Raw genomic sequence first — 22739 nt, 5'->3', positions numbered from 1 at the left:
CTTTTAACGGAACCGTAGATCCTTAACATCCAATCAGCTTCAGTTTAGACATAAACGATTCGAGAACCATTTGCGCGTTATCCTCATTAACAGTACTGTACACATGTAAACGCTCCCTTATGCTGTGTCGTACGTAGGATGCGTTGAAAAAATCTCTAGCTAGAATCAGCAGCGCCGCGCCACGGTTCGGTCGCCGAAACTAACCGAACGTCACGCGAGCGTGCCCGATCCCGACGCCATCTAGCGGCGCACCGCGCGCCCTGCTCGCACCTGCCTGCTGCCCGCCAGCCGACATTCTCTGTCGCGCTTGCACCAGGGGCACGTAAAAATAACCTCAAAAACCTAATCACTCACCAAAATATTGTTCTTTCACACACGACTAACAGTGACAACAACAATATAGGCGAATAACAGTGTTATACCAGTGATATACTATAGACCAGCTGCTGTGAATGATTTAAAAGTGTACGTTTTAGTGATTTTTGGCCAATCGAAAGTTTCCTCAGAGGACGTTACTCATATCGGTGGGCTGTCATTGACAGCCCCCCCAAAATATTGTGCCAATATGTGGTGGTTAATTTTATTTTGTGTTATAAATGTACAGACTTTTGGAGTTAAGGCCGATATTGGATTGATTTCATCAAATAGTAAGTATTGTTTGTTTATTTAATTAATAATTACATAGGTACAATAATTCTGATTAAAAACATCACCTGATCGTACGCAAATTAGTCCAGCGTGTTGGTTACACCTGTCTGTACTCTGTACCAAACAACGTCTTCAAAAATATCTGAACATGCACTTAAACGCCTTGATAATGATATCATTCAGATATTAATGAGCATCTTGTGTACTTAATAACGACTGTGCAACCAGGTAGATGTTACGTAGAGTCTACATCTTTTAACGACGGATTTATTGCCATAGTTTTTATTTACACTAGTATTGTAATTATCGTCATTAGTGTAACATTGCATTCTCACTTGTTAGTTTATCGCCTTGGCGGAGACGGAGCGTTCACTCTGCGTAATTCGACATTGATAAACTAGTCCCTTGGAATCTGATAAAAAGATACGCGTGAGAGCGTGAGATCTTCATAAAAACATTTCGTCTTGTTAGATTGGATATATAGGTAGTTTCGAGACAATTTATACGTAATAAAACCGTTGAAATATTTTTAGTAACGAATATAATAGGATATCTTTTAATTGATCTGGACTTAATAAAGTTGCAGAATTGCATCTTTGGGTTTAAGCATTCCTATGGAACCTAATTAAGTTTATTAATTAATAACAGAAACTTCCAACTTTTTACCAAACCGATCTGCTTTAATTTTATTAAAACTAAGGTATTATATGTCTCGAGGATTAATTTGAAATAAACCGCAATAAACGAATAAATTAATTAAAAGTTCAAGTTTTCGAAGGTAATTACCACACAGGTTGCGAGACGCCCGCCGTTTATAAATGAAATAAAATGAAGCTAGGTACATTAGGTACGGTGTCATGTTCATAATACTATGTAGAACATTGTAATTTGTTTGCTAGATAGGTAAGGCATTGCTAACAGATAAGGCATTGTATAGTACCTGAGGTAATTGGCGAGTAAGATATATAAATTTTAGTTGCCTTATAACAATGAAATAAGGTTCATAACAGGCCTTTGATGGCAACTGTCACATAAAGGCAGCATAAAGGTAAGTACCTATATAATTTGCAAAACACCAGCCACATAAGGTGAAGGTGTCAAATAAAGCAAAAGCGTGCGATGTTCCTATTCAAGGCCTCATGTGGTTTGAGTCAACAAGAAGACGTGGTATCACTTTGCACTGAACTGAAAAAGGAAGTATCTATACAAGGCGTTACACTAAATCTACCTTAAGAGTTATTATGAAGACAGTTGTGACAACGACAGCAGTGTTGTCGGTATTATTCTGTTTGGATTACGTCATTTTAATAGTCCTACTACTGGCGTTATTAGGTATTATAGTTAGCTTAGTTGCATCACCGCCATCATCTGGTATATTATCTCAGTCGCTTTCTCGTATATTTAACTTCGTTACTCCTTAATTAGGTACCTATTTTTGACCACAGCGTTAGCGAAGGTCTCTGTTCTGACTCTGGCAATTTGCTTTCTTACCTATGTCCGGATGTTCTCCTCTACAGATCGCAATTCTTAACAGACTCGTTAAATTTTGTGACTAGAAACGTTGGTTAAATAGTTTTTTTTTTTCAATCCAATTTTTGGATTTTTTTCAAAATGCAGAAGTTGGCATAAAGAACTTAAGCGCCAATAGCCTCTATGGCGCTTAAGACCACTGTGAGTTACTGTGATGACTACTCAACGAACTAAGTATTTTTCCCTTTTACATTTTTTAAGCTTAACGCGAGGTCTACTAGTCTCACAGGGCTACTAGTTTAAATGTTTCAAATCGCTCTAACTTACATGGCTATCTATATTATAATACATATAATATTGTGTATGTGTCCAAATGTTCACATGTTGTCCAATGGGAGGTTTTTTTTAGAAAACATCAGACAAAACAACAACGGATCACCTTCATGATACCTATAGGTATACGTATACTATATATTAAATAGGTGTATGCACATTTTGCATCATATATGACGTAACGCTACTGGTGTCGTATAGTAGGTAGGTACCTAGTTATCTATATTAAGATGAATTTGCACTGGCATTCCTACGATTCTTAGACGCAAATGTTGTTTACTAAACAAGTAGAGCAGAATAATATTTTTAATGCGTGGTTAATTTTGCGAATTACCTACTCACACTGTTGGCCAAGGCCAAAGATTGTTAGGTAGGTATGAAGAAGGATCACCTAACTATTTTTTTAGACTATGTACTTATCAATTGATATATAATATCATTTGATACATACTTGATACATATGTGCAACTACGCGATGACCCAAAAATACGATGACAAAGAATATTTAGGAATATTTTTCCACATCTTATACAAAATGTCATTAGTAACTTTAATAATTTAACTCCGTTTTTGGGCCAACCTGTAGTCGGCGCGATGTATGGTATGATCCAATACCCACTTGTCAGTTATGAATTGACCGATATAAACCTATATATAAATAAAAATTATAGGACATTCTTACACAGATTGTCTAAGTCCCACGTGGGCAAGCTTAAGAAGGCTTGTATATGAAGCTAAAGACCTACGGTTTAACTGTTAGCCATACGGCCCGATTCGAAGAATGAGATACGATAACGATAAGTTCTGGTTTAGATAAGTTTTCATTTAGATATCGTTTGTATGTCGTATAATTGACGGAAGCAGCTTATTGGGACCACAGCAGAATCGAAATAAGCGTCAATTTTGACATATCGTTTAGTTACCGATCTTTCCAAGATCTTAAACGTGTCTTAATCATTCTTCGATTCGGGCCGTTAGTTTATATGATACTTAAGACTTAAGAGTCGATTCAAACCTGTCGAATAGTGGTTCTTAATACGTTGCGCCGACTATACGGTATAGTCTATACCTGCCTGAGGCCTGTAGGTACCGAAAAAAACTGTAAATTTCAAACTGCTGTAATTTTGTTTCCAAGCAAGCAATACGACTTTCTTATTATTATATTATAGATTCCAATATAAATAACTCTGGTTTTACGCTGTGTGACGTTACACCGGTAAATAGAAGAGATCACTGAAAATTGGTATTTTACAAATAGCAAGTAAATTTGTAACATCCTATATTACAAATTAATATTTTGTCTCTTGAACAGTGGCCTCAAAGCGGCCTCTAGAAACCGGTGCCCGTCAGAAAGTTTGCAAATAAAATTTGCTAAAACGCAGCATGCCTGTCATATTTATCTTAAAAACTGGGGTACATATGCGGCTAAAGTGGAAGGAACTACGACGAAAGTCAGTTCAGTTCTTACGAAGGTTAGGATAGCTAAAGTAACCTAAAATTTGCGTTACTTAATTCTAGGCCAAGTTAAAATTCATACAATTTCCTTCGAACAAAAATTGCATTTGGTAATTGACGAAGAGCAGGTAATTGAGTTAGAGCACCAAACATCCTGCAGTGCCGTTCTTTCAACTATTATTGGGGTCAAATCAAAAGTGTATTAAAAGAGAAGTATGAAACAGCTAAAAAACAAACAATTCCAGCAAGGATGGCCTGGTGCAGGCAAACATGAAAAATAGGACCGTAAAAAGCTGCCACTGATTGTGCTAGGAAAAGCTGCTTATTATTCCTACAGAAAAAAAAAATATATATAAAAAAAAAACTATCAACTGTCTAAATTAAAAGTCGCATTTTATTTAATCGCATTAGGTTTTTTCATTTGAAGTTTAGTGTTTTTTTTTTCGGTAAACCCCTTTTTACTACAAAGGATGTAAGAAATAGAAAAATTACATAGCTTTTTCAAATGTGGATGTCTATTAGTAATACATACAGCTTTTGATAATGAATATCTATGAATTCTAGACAATTCCATGTTTTATTGCAATGTATTCATGGTGCAGGCGCTGTTCTGCCGTGCCAAGTTTCTAAAATAGCAACAACTGAAAGGAACTGAATGGCATGATATTTTCCTGAATCAGTACAAAGTTCAACAGTTGTGGCGGAAAGCCAATTTTTGAGACGGGGCTATTCTGGTAACTTTGTTTACTTTTGCCTCAGGCAATTTTATTTTACAATCTATTGAATGAGTACCGAGGTTGACATCCCTCCTTAATCAGAAAAGCAGGAAGATAATCAAGCGAGAATACATTCAATATTATTATTAAATAATGAGATGGTAGGGTTGTGATATCGTTAGCACGAAATATTTTTGCTCGTGTTTATAATCGTTAAAATAGATATAACTATACATGTTGCGGATTTTTGGACTTTGACAACGAAAACTCTTTGTTGAAAGTCATCGAATGTCACCGATGGAAACAATTTCGCAAGTATAAATGATTTTACCACAAAAATGACAAAAAAGACTATCAAAAATGCAACAAAAAATATTTTGAATACAATAAAACATTTACACCAATAGACAAAAGGACGAAGACGTAGCATTCCAATAAACAATGTTTTGACGTGACCGAGAACCTACTGACATTTTAGTTAGTTGACTACACCTTACGAACGCACATCATTGCCATATGTAGGTAAGCAGATTGTAGCGACACTATATCAGGTCCAAATAGAATCTTGTCTACCTTTACAATAGCTATCTATCCTAACGTAAATGAATATCACATTTACAACATGAAAAGAATGCAAAAAACCTAACATTTATAAGAAAGTCGCAGATGAAACTGAGAATACCTACAAACAACACTGTATCAAGAAACATGTAAAAGATAAAATCCACTTTGTATTTTTTATCTTCATGACGCGCGTTTGTTTATTTTTGCTGCATCTAATCTAATCGAACATCGCGCCATTCGGTGAAATAAACAAAGAGAGAAAAGTAATGCAGCGGCTTTGGGTGGTCGTGCCCTTACCGAATAATCCACTCGTAGTTTTAACTGTCTCAATTATGGCGGCTCACAGCTGACGCGGCGACCATAAAAGTACCGCTGATGAAAGAGCACAATCCCATTGTGATCCCAATAAAACGGGCTTTATGTCCGAAGGAGGCGTCATTTTGTGAAAAATGAAAAACGAATCGCACTTGTCATATTTACCAAATTTTATTTCGCAGGCACTGCCAATGTTGAAGGTGATTTTGGGAGTTTGACTGTTGATTGATTGCGTTATATTAGTGCTGACGTTGCACGTCTCTTTGACGACCGCTGTGGAACTGTCTTGTATTTCCACGTTGGGATTTGTTCTTTTTGACGATAGACAACTCGAAAGTGGAATCAAACCTAGCGGCGATATATTTTTCACTTTTAACATTGTTAATAATTATGTTATATTTAAGTAATTTTTACGTATTTATCAGACTACCTAATTGTGTTAAGTCGGCGTGAGATGGAAAGTTTTTTCAAAATATCTGACATGAAAAATGACGTCGTTTTTGGAGGCACCAGCTGCGTAGTCCTGGCCGGAGGGTCAACTCTGTAGATTAGATAAGGGCGTCTGACTTTTTGTCCCCAATTGTAATAAAGGACACGAATCAGAATAACAAAGCCTGTATAAACAAAAAAGTTTCATCTTTTTTGTAATCACGCTGCCTACTGTTACAATTTATTTTAATTTGTTTATCTTATTATCCGTTGTTATAACTATTATAATACTTTTATTATTATTAGAAAAGAATACTTGACAATGTGACAATGAGTCACCGAGAAACCTACTCGTAGTCTACGAAACGATTTAGGGTTGCTATAAATAGCTATTCTGCAGCGGTATTGATATGCGGCACAAAAACGGGACTGGAAAAAATACGGGACGCGATACTTACGGGACGTATGACAACTCTACTCATTGTTTAATTTCGACAGGTAGCCTACAACGACTGCCTTAGCAGTGTCACACTGACATCTACACTATGTTTCATACTATGCGAGTATGATTCATGGGGTTGTCGTTGAGATTCAAGATGGCGAAGACGTCTCGAGAATATTTTTTTGTGTTTTGCTCATTTATGTTGTTCAAAGTGTAGTATTGATAGCTTATTATGCAGTGAACTATCGTGGAAGTGTGCAGATAATGAAAAACTAATCTTGAAACGCGTTTAACCATGTTTTAATCAACATCCGGCAATCCATCGTGGCTTTTAGTAAAGTCCAGCTATATCTTTACTAAAAGCAACTACCGAACAACGTCATGCTCTACGAGCACACTTAAAACTTACAACGAAACTTGACATTGGCAAAATCATCATAGATTTGATGGAAGCCATATTTTAAAAGAAGAAGAAGAGTATGATTCATAGAAAGTAACTTTGTTGTTGTTCACATACACAAATACGCCGAAAACAATGTTCATTTGCTCTCCCGTAGAAACGCTTATTGAATAAGTCTAGATGCACGTTTTGTCGAATATTTTCCTTTTCTCGCCGTTATCCAATATCATCGCAGCAGTCAGCCCACCGCCATCCATTACTTCGGTGACGCACGGATGAGGGTTCCAAAATTGCTTATTTCTGGATCCACAATAAAGGTGGCCGAAGAAATTAAATACGAAACAAACACGTGTCATGCGTCGCTGGTTGTACAATAACAAGTACATGTATCAACACAACATAAGTTAATTTTTTACGAAATCCAGCTTTAAACTAATTTTAAGGTTTACACTTATGTGTTTTTAGTGACTCGCGCGACATGCTTCGGGGAGCCTAGGTGTCCTTTCTCATGCACTAACAATAAAATTCGGGAAATCTTATGTAACTTTTTTATAAATCTTTCTTTGTAAGTATATATTTAGCACAAAAGCTATTCGTTAATTTGAGTATCCATGGAACTTGAAACCAATTGTGAGAATGTAGTACAGTTGCGTTTCAAGTCCTTAATTAATTGCACCCGGGTTGGTTCGGTAGTTCGACTGCGTAGAGGATCCAATTTACTTGCAAACTTACTCGGTGTTCTATTAAGTGAAGTGGAACTTAATTTATCATGATACCCTTGTATTCTCTGGATGTTTCAAGCATATTTGGTTTACATTGAGTATATTGGGACTCGTCTCGTTACGCTTGATTATAAAAATACAACAGAAACGTCATAAGAGATACTGACGATTGTGTTTATTTCAGTTGCTAGAGTATCAAAATAAAGTGCAAACTCTGCTCTCTCTCAGCCAGTCTAATGTTTTCTAACGGTATTACTATAGAATTCATCGCACATTTTTTTTTCAGCTGACTACATTTTTCCGCGTTTATTTAAAACTTGTTTATAAGTACGGCTGACGTTGAAATATTACGCAAGACAAGAAAAGTTTCCAGTCTTGTCAACGATGGCGATGTCTCAATTTTAGCAGTTTCGCTGATACTCTATCGGGTTAGACCGCCGAAGCCGCCGAAGGAGACTGCTGATCACTAACTGCTGTAAGACAGAGTTATCAGAAAAAAACTCACTTTCTACGAAACTACAATAAATCAAAGCTACTCGTACTATTATAGTTGCTGTTTTGCTCACTACTTAAAGTTCATTTTTATCAAACAGGCTAATTTAAAACTTTCCGAAAAAAAAAACATGCTAATCTGATGGTAACACTGAAGGTTGTAAATGTACCGTCCGATTATATTATAGGATGATAGCATGATAACTGTTCAATTGAATTGCTTCAATACACAGAGATTATTGTACGTACCAAATCGTATAGTATGATAACCGCTCAATTGAGGTCCGCTGCCAAGTCCAATGCGACACTTAGCGCTGACCTCGATCCTGCTCTAATTCACTAACCATTTTGTCTCAATTGCTGAACCAAATCTAGTATCACTAGAGGCTGCAATCTGTAACAACTATGCCTAATCAGAGATCATTCATATACTGGTTTGTTAAGCGTTGCACTATCCAGGTTCTCTAAATAACAAACGCTGTATTGGACCGTTGTCATTAAGCCCGACTGTCACTGCCCTACTGATGATATAGATAGACAGTGGTCCGATCAACGAGGGTTGGATAGGGAACATTGAACGAAATATAGCCATCTGTTATTTGACTTTGAAGCTTTTGATAGCATGTTAAGTTAGCTTTTTGCATGTGACTGTCGGACATGTGCAGCGATAACGGGTGATTGGTTTCGATCCTATATTAATTGTTGGCGCTGATATTGGAATTGTTTTGTATGGTTATATTCAGATTGTCAGCTATACTTATACATTCGTGGACATATATTATATGACATATATTAATATAGGATCTTGGCCAGTTTCTAACAAAAAATATGAGATGAGGGCGAAATATTGACATTGATCCTCTAAAACTAAACTTTAAAACTACTATTTATAGGAATATGTATTTGTGTAAGAAGACAAATTGAACCAATTCAAACAAGTGGTACTTAATAATAAAAAAACGCTTATGGATACTATGGTGAGGAACAAGTTACTAGCATAAACGACGGTGTTTTCACTAACCCGCGAGCTACTCTTCCACTGTCTCGGAATTTAAAAGTCCCGAACTATTTCTACAAAGTTACATGCAAATTGAATCGCTTTTACACTTCAATATGCACTTATCTATTCAAATATTTCAGGTAAACTTGCTGAAGAGCGCCGCGTTAGCTACAAATCGCTAAACTAGCGTCCGCACTACACTATTCGTCTTGATTCGTTATATATTTTCGTATAAGCTTTGCTTACTTCGTTTAGGGATAGGTCAATCTGTGTAATATTGTCCCCAAATATTTATTGTTATTTATTTAACTTATTTAAATAATATTCGCCCAAAAATATCAAAAAATATTTTGATTTCTCTTAGCTCTTTGTTTTCACACCGATCTTCCTTTTGTTTTAATCGAATTGTAAATAAATAAATTTATTTGAACGTCACTGTTAATTCATAAAAATTAGAACAACAATTTGTCCGGATGTCGTCAAATAAACTTTTGGAACACGAAACTAAATGTCTCTCACGTCACAGGCGTAAAGCCACTCTGCTTAAGATCTCCTATAGTTACCATGTATTTTATTATATCACCATATATTTTCGCCCGTTTTCACTGTCAATAAGTTCAGTTCAAAGATATGTTTACAGTTTAGCATCCTATTCCATTGAAATAAGGCGAAAAATGTATACATATATCTGACTTGGACGTACGCAAGGGTGTTTTATATGAAATTTTAAGCACGTCCCCGCGCAGTGGCGCGCCTGTAAATCTGGCGCGAAGTTTGCGCATTAGCAACTCAGGAAAAAGCCAGAGATGAGAAAAGTTGATGACAACATAGCATTGAAGATTTTAATTGTATACCTAAGTGAGATTTAACACAGGCCTGCTTTGAGGTATCAGGATTAAACACGGTACCTATTCGTAGTAGATACGCCGCTCTCTAATGAATATTTTATTTTATAACATTTTACTGAATTGACGGTTATTTTTGCATGAAATGTTCGAGTTGAGTGTGAAGGGACTAAAATAGGCCATTAATAAGAATTAGAATATTATTTCATCTGCGGCACTAACTAAACTGATAACTAGGGACTTGTTGCATAACAGTTTAGAACTTGAGAGTTCGTCTAAGTTAACTTTGCACCAACTTGAACAGAACAAAGTGGGAAAGTGTAAAGGTCATATTTTCATAAAATGCGATGGCATCAGTGTAGCGTCGTATGGAGTTGGATAAAGCTGGACGACGCGGATAATGTTCATACTTACCAACCGTAGTGAACCGAAACCACAGAATTGATAATTGTAGGTACGGAACCAATGTTTCATAGTGAATCACGTCTTCACGTCCCTCTCTAACGTAAGAACCTCATTATACGTTCTCTTTCTCGCTTATTACTTATTAAGACTGTGCCTTAACGACTGCTCAGAGCAGTCATGAGCCGAACAATTGAGTGAAATACCACTGCCAAAACAAAACGTCTCAGGTCAGGGGATAGACTTGTGAGTAGATATTAGGTTGAATCTCATGAGGAGTGCGTAAATCCAGTAAAGAAAGGAACAAAAAAAGATATGGTGCGCCGCTCGAAATTTGTAAAGGAAGATTAGGCGATCGCGCAGGTTTCAACGTTTTATCTCAAACTCTGAAAGTATACATACTTCTGTTTAAAATTTAATAAGCAAAATCATTAGCTATTTAATACTAAAATTATACTGCAATTGCAGGATCAGGATTCATACCATTGAAAATAAATGAAAGTTAGGCATGTTTTCGTGAGTCTAAAGGTTATAGCAATCTGTCTGTATCAGTAAGGAAGCTAATTTCTTCAAGCCTTCAATGCTCACCTGACGCAAGCTAACAATATCAAGGAGGAACACTGTTATCCGTGACTTTTAGCAAACAAGCATTGATGTCGCCTAATATCTACGTTAATACTGCATCTATATGACTACGTGTCACAGAGACTAAAGCGATAACGAGATCAAGAGCTCGAATGAGCATAAATCGATAAATTGAAAATATTCCAAATTAAACGAACTGATAATCCGGGGGTTCTGAAAATGAGCAACTAACGAGAATAGTTAAACGAACCCGTAATTTGCATACAAATTGGCTTTCAGGGATAAACGCTTCATTTGTATTCAAACGCAGGATCTCAGTTCAGTGGCTGAAGATCATTTATCCAGTTTCGGATTTGAATCAACCACGATATCAGTGGCTACAACCTCCCTACTTGATTGCCAGTTCTGACATTTTTTTTCAATGATCTTTTACTAAAATTATGTAAATATCGTGTCTGATTCCACTAATATCACCATTTTATTTTGCAATAGATAATTACTAACAAGCGGATGAAAGTTTATGAGGTAGTGTTTTAGACTTTAAAATAATAAGAGAAAATCTAGTAAGTAATAGTAAAGGTTTTACTTATGTTCATATTACCATCAGCCGTAAAAGTGCATGGCGACTTTATCAATTAATTCTTCTACAGTTTCTTCATGCAATTTCACAGCTCACTGTACATACGTATGCAAACTTTAAACCTGAGTCCTTAATTTCATATGCCGCGATTATACCCTAATACATAATTAAATTCCATCAAATCTACCAAGAAATGTCACTGTCACAATGACATCTGTCAACGTCAGTATGACGGACTAGATGTCACCAACCTGTTTGGAATAATAAAAATAGTATTATCTTACTGAAGGAGACGAACATAATAAAACTGTTTTTGTATGGAATACAGAAATTACGTCAAAATATGTGACCGAAACCGGCAAAACGTCCCACTTTGTCGCTTGTCATACCTCCATTTACTATATCTTTAATGAAACGCTGCCAACTCCATAAATGAAGGGTTTTTGTTAAATGTGTTGCCTATACCTAATTAGACTGTTAGATGTTTGTTATGTGTATAAGTAAATATTTATTCACTATACGTACAAAGTAATATTCAAATGTATCGTCTTAAAGCAATTATAATTTATACAGTACAAGCCTGCTTAGTATGGGACTAGAGTATTTAATTTTAAAACATGCTGGGTACGGTGACAGGTGTCATCTCCATACAATTTATAATCTTAAAATGCCAAATCTCGCAAAATTTTATTGAGATTACATCTGTTATTTTCCGATTACCCTTTCTGTTTGAAAAATACTATAAGTAACAGACGTCAGTACCCCTAGTGTAACTTTGATCGACATCATAACGTGACGAACGCGTTTGCGTTAAGTCTCATTTTGTATAGGATTTTGAGGTTCCAAAACGTCCCTCTTGGCGCGCTCTTTCGAAATCCAATACAAAATGAGACTAAACGCAAACGCGTACGTCACGTTTGGAAATCGAATTTATTTACACTAGGGGTACTGATGCCGAATGAAGTAACAACTTGACTTGACAAGTGAGTGGCCGCAATAAATCTATCCTGGTAATCATAAGTGCGTATTACATTATCCTGTAGTTGTCGTTTTCGAGTTTACGTTTTAAGGTATAGTAATATACTAATAAATAATACACACATCTTAAGACGATAATGTTATTGTATTAAAACGGAATACCAAATGTTGTTTAGACCTGAAGTATTACCATTTCAAAATGAACATTTCTACCTGAAAATAGTTTTAATTCAATATTAATTAATGGGACTGTTTTTTAATAAGTCTGGTTATTTAAACTAAGCATTTAAATATTGTATTTCAAATTAGTAGTAAATTATTTACTTACGTGCATTCGTTCGCCAATAATATATTTACTATTTAAGGAACGTTTGATTTTACTGGCAACACAGTGGTAAATTTGATGGAATTTAATTATGAATCAGGGTATAGTTTTAATCCAAAGTTGAATAGAAAAATCAAATATATATATATGCGTCGACTTGAGAACCTCTTCCATTTTTTTCGTCGGGTAAATAATAAAATAAAACGAATAGAAATAGAAGGTTTAATAAGGTTTACCTTATAAAAGAATCGTTTAGCTTATGTGATATATTTATAAAAGAAACGTTGTATTTCCGAGTTGTTGCGGGGAAATTGGAAGTGTTTTCCCCCCAAGTTAATAATTTCTTTTGATGTCTGTAATAAAAACATTTTTCTACTCATTATTATTCGCGGTTGTGCTAGATGGGGACTATAAAATGTGCTCGAGGTGAATGACTTGGAGCGGGAGACAAATAGGCGAGGGGAAGCGGTCCATAAACAAACTCATTTGGAACCATTTGCACTGGTTTCTTTGTTAGATTTCCTATGTTAATAGTTTTTATGGTAAAAGGTCCTTATGAACTTTCTAAATCCTTTTCTCCTTTTAGTTAATGGTAGCGGTAACGGCGTGTTGATGGTTATTTATCGCTGGGTTAGTGTTAACCTCAGTCTGTACAATTTTTCTAATAAATATCACTTGATTTGATGTGGTTGATGTCCAGGAATTCTGAAATTGGAACTAAAGTGTCCAGGAGTCGTGATCATAGAGCAGAGTCGTAAAGTTATGTTTCTTTTCCAAATATTTTTACGCGATGAACCGTTTGATCTAATTGTTTGCGAGGTTAAATTTAGTGATGCGTATTTTCTTTTTTTGTGACCGTTAAAAACTCGGAGAATTAATTTCGTATGAATTTGTGTGGTAATAATAACATGTTTTTCTAATAAAAATATTTTTAGACTATCGGTTTTCTAAGTAAGAATCATATTATAAATAATTTCAACAAGCATCTATTCTCATTCTCGCCTACGTTCATGGATTAAAACAAATACGGATAGGTATATATATTTTGACAGTGTTAATGAAGAATTACCGAATTTACCTAACTAATTAATTTTGACTCAGTGGGTGGAATGATCCTAAAATTACTTGGATCTTCAAAACCCTCCGTTGTTCGTTCTTTTATTGTGTTGCCAGACTTCAATAGTCTTTACCAAGTTCCGCCATAACACACAAAACTCCGCTTTAATTACCGAGTAATTTAATATCTCGAGTTTTACTCATAATTTGATTTTAAGTCCCTAGTGGGGAAATAATTAAGACGCGTACCTCATGCACAGGTTTTCAAATATAATCAAGTAATCATAGGAATATTTGAATAAGAAAGGAATATATAATCATTTTCCTTACACTGGGTGTAATATGTTAGGTGATACAAGATATATGTACGCGATTGTACTAATGTACGGTACTGCTATGAACAACTTTTACTATGGCAGTAACTCTGAAATCACAAAATAATCCTGATCTCCATACAATTGGCGAATTGAACTTTAGTATGGATCATCTGTTGTTTTTTTTTTGTGATTGCAGGGTAGTTCTCATAACAAAAAAATCTCACAATAACAAGTACAGTCGCGTATGTATGTTTATTTTGTTTTGCGTACCTACAATAAATGTTTTACATTAGGTACATGGTTAAAATTGTCATATGGCTGATGAGTTAAATGTAATTACTGAGAAGTAAGTACTGCTTTATCATTATTGCTTTAGGTTATTGACTCATTTCGAGCGCCGAATCAAATACGAATACCAATACAGTTAGAATTTAGTCGGTTGGTGTACCTACCTATCTACTCATGTGTTATATCAAGTTTTATTTAAAAATCTAATCTATGATCTACTGAACAATGTTCAGGAAATAATATTAAATATTTTAAATAACTGAATCATGGGTCAGACACATTTTAGAAAAAGGTCACTTCTGTGGACAATACAATAAAGGTTAACGAGTCAGGTTCATAGATATCCCGGGTTTCCTATTTGAGTCTGAAAAAATGAATGAAAATGTCCTTTGGTATTTATAATATGATATTTATATAAATAGTAGGTACGTAAATGAAAGTGACCGAAAAAAAAATGTTCACTTCCGTCCTCTGTTACGTATGCATGCAACCTAAATTCTACTAGAAGTATAACAAATGAAGTCATTTAATATTAGTTTAGGGTTTGAGTCCCGGCACTGTGTACACCGCACACTTCGCGGACTTTTTTAATTAAAATATTTCAAACGCCAACATTCTTGGTTAACAAATGAAGTTGTTCCCGAAACGAAATAGGAAACTTTTGTTAAGTAAAACACAAGTATAACTTTGCTATTGGTTTAATCTTTCAGCGTGATGGATAAATTGAGGCAAAGTAGGTTTTGAAAACTTATTAGGAAATTGGTAAAACATATTTCACGAAATGGTACCTACTGTGGACAAAACATCAAAAGTTAACGAGTTGGGTACATATATTTGTACACGTTTTCCTTATTTGAGTCTTAAATGGATCTCGCCTGTAAGGGCGCAGCGAACAAAATAGCTTTAGATTCCCTTAAAGTACCGTAGGTTTTTATTTTTGAAAAACAGAGTTTTTGAAAAATCGTAACCCTTTTTTTAGATCACAATACGGTTGCCAAACATTTAATTAGCAATATTGAGGCCTTTCTCTAGGGACTTCATCGATTCGAATCCTGATTTTTAGGGTTCCGTAGCCAAATGGCAAAAAACGGAACCGTCATGTCTGTCTGTCTGTCCGTCCGTATGTCACAGCCACAGCCACACTTTTAAAACTACTTACTAGATCTCGTTCAAACAAATTTTTGCATTTGCATGGTAATGTATATCATATATTTTTTTTAGTTTTATCATTCTCTTATTTTAGAAGTTACAGGGGTTGGGGGGGGGGGGGGCACATTTTACCACTTTGCAAGTGTCTCTCGCGGAAACTATTCAGTTAAAAAAAATGATATTAGAAACCTCAATATAATTTTTGAAGACCAATCGTACGGATTTATTGAAAAAAAAAATTTTTGAGTTTCAGTTCTAAGTATGGGGAACCCCCAATTTTTTTTTTCTATTTTTGTGTGTAAATCTATATGTAGTTCTTAGAATATATCTACTTACCAAGTTTGAACAGTATAGTTCTTATAGTTTCGGAAATAAGTGGCTGTTACATAATCGGATAGACAGACGGACATGACGAATCCATAAGGGTTACGTTTTTTGCCATTTGGCTACGGAACCCTAAAAAGCGAAGTACTTATAGCATGTTTAGTGAACTCTACTCTCGCAAGCTGATTATACAATGTAATAAATTAACATTAGTGAGTCCGAGTCATTACGCACGTTCTCTCTAATCGTGTTATTAAATTATTAATCACGAGTAATTGAATGAGCTGGCAATTCTATTCAATTATTCGTAACCCAAATCTCGTAGCAATAGGTATAGGTCTCGTAGTAAGAGCCATGTATTTGTAAGTCTAAGGGCCTGTTTCACAATGTCCAAGTAAAGTATCGGATAGCTAATTAACAAATAAACTAACTGCCCGATAATACTTCCTGCAAAACTTAGCACTTTATCTACCAGTTAAGCTTATTTAAAGGTTGTGAAACGTTAACGATGACTTTATTCGTCAGATAAGTGACAAGTAGCTTATTCAGGACTTACTTGGATATTGTGAAATAGGCCCTATGTCGTGCGAGTAGATTTGAAACAGTGTGCACTATGCAAGTTCAATGTCTGCGTATACAGTAGTAGGAGTGGAATGTTAAAAACAAATCCGTCTATGATATCTTCATAACATCACTGTCGTTTAGATTTGTTACATAGGTATTCAGAGGAAAGGGAACGGTCGCTTCTCCATACAAACATAGTCCCCATTTTCCTCTTTGGATATTGACATTATGGATAAGATTTTTACATAATTTTATGTATATAAACCATAGCTATGCCCCTACGTGTGCCTTTTTTAGATTTTTTTTATTATTGTAAAAAGTGGGAGCGATAAACAGATTTCATACAATTGTTTAAATGCTCCTAACTTTTATATAACCTTCTTAACATGAAAATTGTCAATAACAGCGTTCGCTCTAAGGCCTCAGCATTCAAGTTTTGCGAGCTCCAGTTGCCATCCGAATCTATGGACGGAGCCTATACTCATTTTTTCTGTGTATGAACTGATACAGTTCCGAGATTTCCCGAACGTAAACTATTCTACCACGAACGGGCATAAATCGTTTTTGGTTTGAAACAGGCGATCTAAAAAACAGAGGACTTTCTATCGCATAAATTTTTCTATATAAAGTTAATATCCCAGCGTGATATTCGTTCGGTTTTTCATTCCCTCCCGTTTAATATAATTAAATGTGTACGAGGTTTCGTTGAAATTGCACGTCAAATCCCAGATAAGGGTAGGTTATAGGTAACTGAAACGTGCTTAGGCACTTATTTACAGATTCGTTCGTTCCCCTAGCCGAGCGATTTGCTCTCAATGAGACAGACACGAGGGTGCTCCACTCAGATTGGATGCCAGCACCCCGGCGCCGCGGTCCACCACCCGTTTCACAAGCACCCTCTACCCTAAAGTAATGAAATTAAATTAGTGTCCCTTACAGACATCCACACTCATAGCCTGTTTGTCTTTCGCACAAAAATGCTCTCTGCATTCATTTAAATCACTTCGTGAAAAACTGCCAAAAAGCGAGCCATTTATATGCAAATTGAATCAACTATATTTCAATTAGTTAAGGCTGCTTTTCACTGTTACTGCCGGATGTCGGAATAAAAAAACATGAACTGAACTGGGTTCATAGGATTCGATCTATCATTTCAACGTGTTGACTGAAAATGTTATACATATCTACTTACTTACATTACGAGATTATTGGTATATTTACAAAGCCAGACCCAATCATCATCATCATTTGTTTCTATTAGTACGTGCAGTCATGGTAGTCTTCGCAGTGCATGCGATGGATTGGATTCGCATGTCGTTCATACACATTAGCGCTATTACGCTGATACACCAAACGACGTGCGAATTCGCATCAGTGTGATAATCGGGTATATCTACGAGTTCTTTTTATTGGATTGCTCTCAGTGTCGGTATAGGCACGAAATCATACCTATCTAATTAATAAAAAGAACTGACGTTGTCATGTAAATAACTATGCAGCTAATTCAGCCAGTAATAAAGCCTTTTTAATTCAATCATTGAACTTTACACACAGAAAGCTTTAGTTTTAGGCTTTAACAGTTGAACTAACTACCATTACCAGAAATTTTGCAGCAAGCTAAAGTCCATTGTATCATCGACATTTAGTAATTGCTAAATTATCCTCAACACAATCTAATTAGTTTGGTAACTACATTGGCTACCTTTGTAGAAACGGGAAACGTGTAAATCATTGAAATAGTCCCAAGTTCCATTCACGGGAATAGAACGCGTTCACGAAAATATTGCCCTATAAATCAAGCGAGTGGACGGCAAAGATATAGTTTGTAGTATTGTATTGGCGTCCCGACTCTCAGTGTCCACTAGTAATATACTGAAGGCTGTTTAGGATCATGGAAATATACGGTCAATGGAGTCACAGATAGGCCGCTTGAGTTATACGACAAGTTTCGATGGCCGATATCCGACGATTGTGCGTTTATCTCCCGAAAGTAAGAATGGGTACATTTTTTCCGAGGAGATATCATCAAAGCGTATAAATAAGCAGTTTGAATTTCTCGGTACAACAAAAATAAAGTTACTTATTTTATCTCCCTTTTCACCTAACACGTATGAAATTAGTTTTCGAAGAAATGTTTGTGTATTCTTTGTACCTGACTGCCGAAGTAGGGTTAGGATTTTAGCGTATGTAAGCATGTATGTAGGTACTTTGTATAAATTGCACAGATATGTTTTGACATAAGGAGAAACATTAGTAGACGGTCCTGTTCAAGCATAGTATGAATTTTATGAAATAATTTTTTCTGCTCAAACCCTAATCTGTTAAAAAAGGTGTTGTTTCCTTCATGCAGTACTTCTGTTATTACAAAAAACGCCGTCATAAGTAAACGGATAAGAGCCGCTTAAAAACCAATTTTATATCCTATTCATATGGTTCAAATTCATGAAACAGCCCATTTGGAGATAACAAGTCCATCCAAATATAATGCCCTGTTGTTTTTACCACCCGCGTGGCTTGATTGTTCTTCAAATAAGCTGGTACATACATTTGAACCGTAATACTCGTACAATCACGATAGTTGCGTTTTAAAGACATTGTTGCTTAAGTACGTGCCATTAAGACGGCTCTGCTGACCGCTCTGCATAAAAGAAACAAAGGATTTTGGTTTTAACATATTTGAGCCCCAGCCGAAAAATTCACTTCATAAAATTCATAGCACAAAATTAAAATATATAATTAAGACAAATTATTGTGTAGGAAGAAATGATTGAGGATTTAGGTGTTCCACAAAAAAAAAAAATATCATTCCAGCACAGCCTCCTCTTTCACCCAAACTATGTAACATTTAGGCGGTCTTTACATTGGATGCGGATCCACACGTCGCTCCGGTGTGCGAGCGGGACATCGCTATATATGTGTCGTTGTCAGTTCATGAAATGCTATTTTTTTTTTTTTTTTTTATACTACGTCGGTGGCAAACAAGCATACGGCCTGCCTGATGGTAAGCAGTATCCGTAGCCTATGTACGCCTGCAACTCCAGAGGAGTTACATGCGCGTTGCCGACCCTAACCCCCTCCCACTCTCGTTGATTTTAGAATTGATCTATCACTTCATACCGACCGGTTTGGCCTAGTGGGTAGTGACCCTGCCTACGAAGCTGATGGTCCCGGGTTCAAATCCTGGCAAGGTTTATTCGTGTGATGAGCATGGATATTTGTTCCTGAGTCATGGGTGTTTTCTATGTATTTAAATATTTATAAATATTTATATATTATATATATCGTTGTCTAAGTACCCTAAAAACAAGCCTTATTGAGCTTACTGTGGAACTTAATCAATTTGTGTAATAAAATCTATAATATTTATTATTCATGATATGGTTAGGTTAGGTTTGAATTTTTCATGACGTGGCCAACCGATAATAGACCGCGAGCCAGGAACAATTTCCATGACGTATCGCGCCTCCCGGCTGTAAACTCGTGTAGTAGTTAACGGCTAGGTATGACGAACCCTCGTGGACGTCAGCTGCCGTTGGGGGGTTGCTATTCCTCAAGCAGCCCACGAAACACGTAAAACAAAAAAAATTGTCATCGGCTCCCGTTTGATACTTTGTTAAATAAATAAATAATAATAAATAAATAAATATTATAGGACATTATTACACAAATTGACTAAGTCCCACAGTAAGCTCAATAAGGCTTGTGTTGAGGGTACTTAGACAACGATATATATAATATATAAATATTTATAAATACTTAAATACATAGAAAATAGCCATGACTCAGGAACAAATATCCATACTCATCACACGAATAAATGCCCTTACCAGGATTTGAACCCGGGACCATCGGCTTCATAGGCAGGGTCACTACCCACTAGGCCAGACTGGTCGTCAAATGATAGTTCAGATGCTGTTGTTAATTAAAAAATCGTCAGCCGGTTATATCGCGGTGGTAGAACATCAGCTGGTCGCATGAACATGTAAAAAATAAGCGCTATACCTTTTATGATAGCTATAACGAATCATGAAACTTTACATGTAGCATTTCATCAGGCGTAAACGCTAGAAAAGCCATCAATGGATTACGCAATTTACACATTACGCATACTTTGCCGCACATAAAGTGGTAATGCGCATATTTTTTACATGTTCATTTTACAGCTGACGGTCATTCCACCGCGATAGAACCGGCTGACGGTTTTTTAGTTTAAAACAGCATCTAAACTATCATCAGACAAAGAATCAGCCGGGAGGCGATGACTGACGAAATATGCCCGCGGTCTATAATTTTATGAAATGTTTGCCACATGATGAAATTATCAATTCTAAGATCTGGCCACGACATACGGTGCTGATTCGCTCGCGCATAGAAGCAGTTTGTAAATCCGCATCTGTGAGATAACTGCGTTATACGGAGTGGTCATATTTTTTTCAGTGAAATTGATTGTTAAATGTTTATCCCACAGGCTGTTCGCTGGTGCAGTTCCAGTGTGCCAACAAGGAATGCATACCTCAGACTTGGTTGTGCGACGGCCACGCGGATTGCCAGGATGGCTCTGATGAAGCTTTGGACCAATGCAAAGGTAAGCCTTCACTTTGACGTACATATCTACGAGTAGGAGGAAAAAAATAATGTAGGTATTAGTTTCGTGTAAATACACGAAACTAAACTTCAACACTAAATTTCTACAGAAGATATCAATTTATATAAATATGTAAATTGATATCTCCTGGAGAAATCCAATGATCATGAACTCGCAACTGGCAATATATATTATTTTTTGTATAGTTATTTAAGTAAGGTTTTTCAATAGCCGAAGCTTTCAAGAAAATAATCATGAATGGCTCGCAATAATTAATTAAGAACATAGTAACTAATAAACATAATTTCAAGATGAAACTAATAGAGACGAAACAAGCTAATAACATAAACAACAAGTTATTTTGGAATATACGATTCATAACGATATGAGTGTGCGCGAGACGAAATGGGTTTATAGGTAAATATAAAATATTGAGGTCAATATATAAGATAATTTATTTATTGTAAGAATATCAAATTGGAAAGATAATTAATCATACTTGAATGTTTGAACGACCATCGATACTATAGAGAAAAATTGACAATTATTTGCCATTATTTCTTTAATTAATTTAAAGCATTAACGCCTGCAAATCATACTACAAGCCGCTGCAAGAATCAATTTAAAAACACCCTACCCTCCTACGGTAGATGTCGCTAGGCGCCCCCCTCAAGCGCATATGAAGGAAATAAGGTGGAAATATTCGTTGTCAAAGGGTAGGTCACAGAAGCTCAGTTGGTCGAGCGGCGAGCTCGTATCCCGGAGTCGCGGACAGTATTTTTTCCACTTTTTTCTTTATTTCTAAGCATTTCTATACTGTTATGAATTTTGTCGAAACAATTTTCGAGTCATTTCCCAACTGTCCGATTGATCGCATAATAGTAGGCACCTATACAAGATATTACGTCAGAGCACATATCTAGAACAGAAGATGCATTACACTAGTTCAAACGGGAGTAGTATTCATTTCAATCAATTAATGCTCCCGCATCAATCAGTTTCCCGATGGAAAAGATTTATCGGCGCCATTGTGTTGTTGTTATTGTGTACAAAATGAAGCCTCGACAAAGGAGCCTTGTCCTGACAGCCTATTAACATTTATTCAAGGGGAATGGCTTCGGTAACGTCAACGTGCTCAGAACTCCTAATTTTACGCTAATTAGGCTCCCTGGAGTTCAATCAACTGAGTTTCGTCGAGAAATTCAATGTATAATTGCGACGGAATAAATTCTTACTAATTTATGTTTTGAGATAATTTACCTTTAATTAAATAATAAGGATAAGTACTTACTTAATACTAGTGTCGGCGGGAAACGGAAGGTGAAACATTAATTATACACACAGCCGAGCCGTTCAATGGTGATGTAAAAATACGTAGGTAGAATGAACAAATGGGTGAATGTAGTTTAAGAGCCCGATATTTTAGTCAAAACTTGAACTTTTAGATTGAGCAGTTGGCTGGTGAACTTGCTCTCGAAAATGGAACATAATATCTAGTAGATACATTCCATTCGACTTCGTTTTTGTCGCGAGCAATATGACTTCCGCATCTTTCCGGTCGAAATATTTTAAAATGTATAGAAATGAAGGGAGAATCAAATGATTACCAACCGTCCTACCATTGACATACGGTAATAATCGTAACATATAAAAAAAATCTTTATTTCGTCATCATAGATAGGTAACAGAGAGGTGACAGTAAATTGATGACATAACTATATGACCCACGCTTTATAAACAATCAACATATATAGA

The 22739-nt window shown here is 35.9% G+C and overlaps 1 protein-coding gene across 7 annotated transcripts in view; it reads left to right on the top strand.

Annotated features, from left to right (window-relative positions):
- The first annotated feature begins 264 nt into the window (after window positions 1-264).
- LOC133518883 (very low-density lipoprotein receptor) overlaps window positions 265-22739 on the top strand; it is a 256636-nt gene continuing 234161 nt past the window's right edge. For all 7 annotated transcript variants that reach the window (XR_009799546.1, XM_061852647.1, XM_061852645.1 and 4 more), the window contains exons 1-2: window positions 265-647; window positions 20868-20984. Coding sequence is in view for 6 of the 7 variants with exons in the window: in XM_061852647.1 (XP_061708631.1) it covers window positions 566-647; window positions 20868-20984 (199 nt within the window). In the remaining variant the exon portion in view is untranslated. The remainder of the gene's footprint in view (window positions 648-20867; window positions 20985-22739) is intronic.

Source organism: Cydia pomonella, chromosome 6 (assembly GCF_033807575.1).
Source record: "Cydia pomonella isolate Wapato2018A chromosome 6, ilCydPomo1, whole genome shotgun sequence".
In the NCBI taxonomy this organism is placed as follows: Eukaryota; Metazoa; Arthropoda; class Insecta; order Lepidoptera; family Tortricidae; genus Cydia; species Cydia pomonella.
Note: the sequence above shows the minus strand (reverse complement) of the source record. Positions and strands in the feature narration are given on the sequence as shown.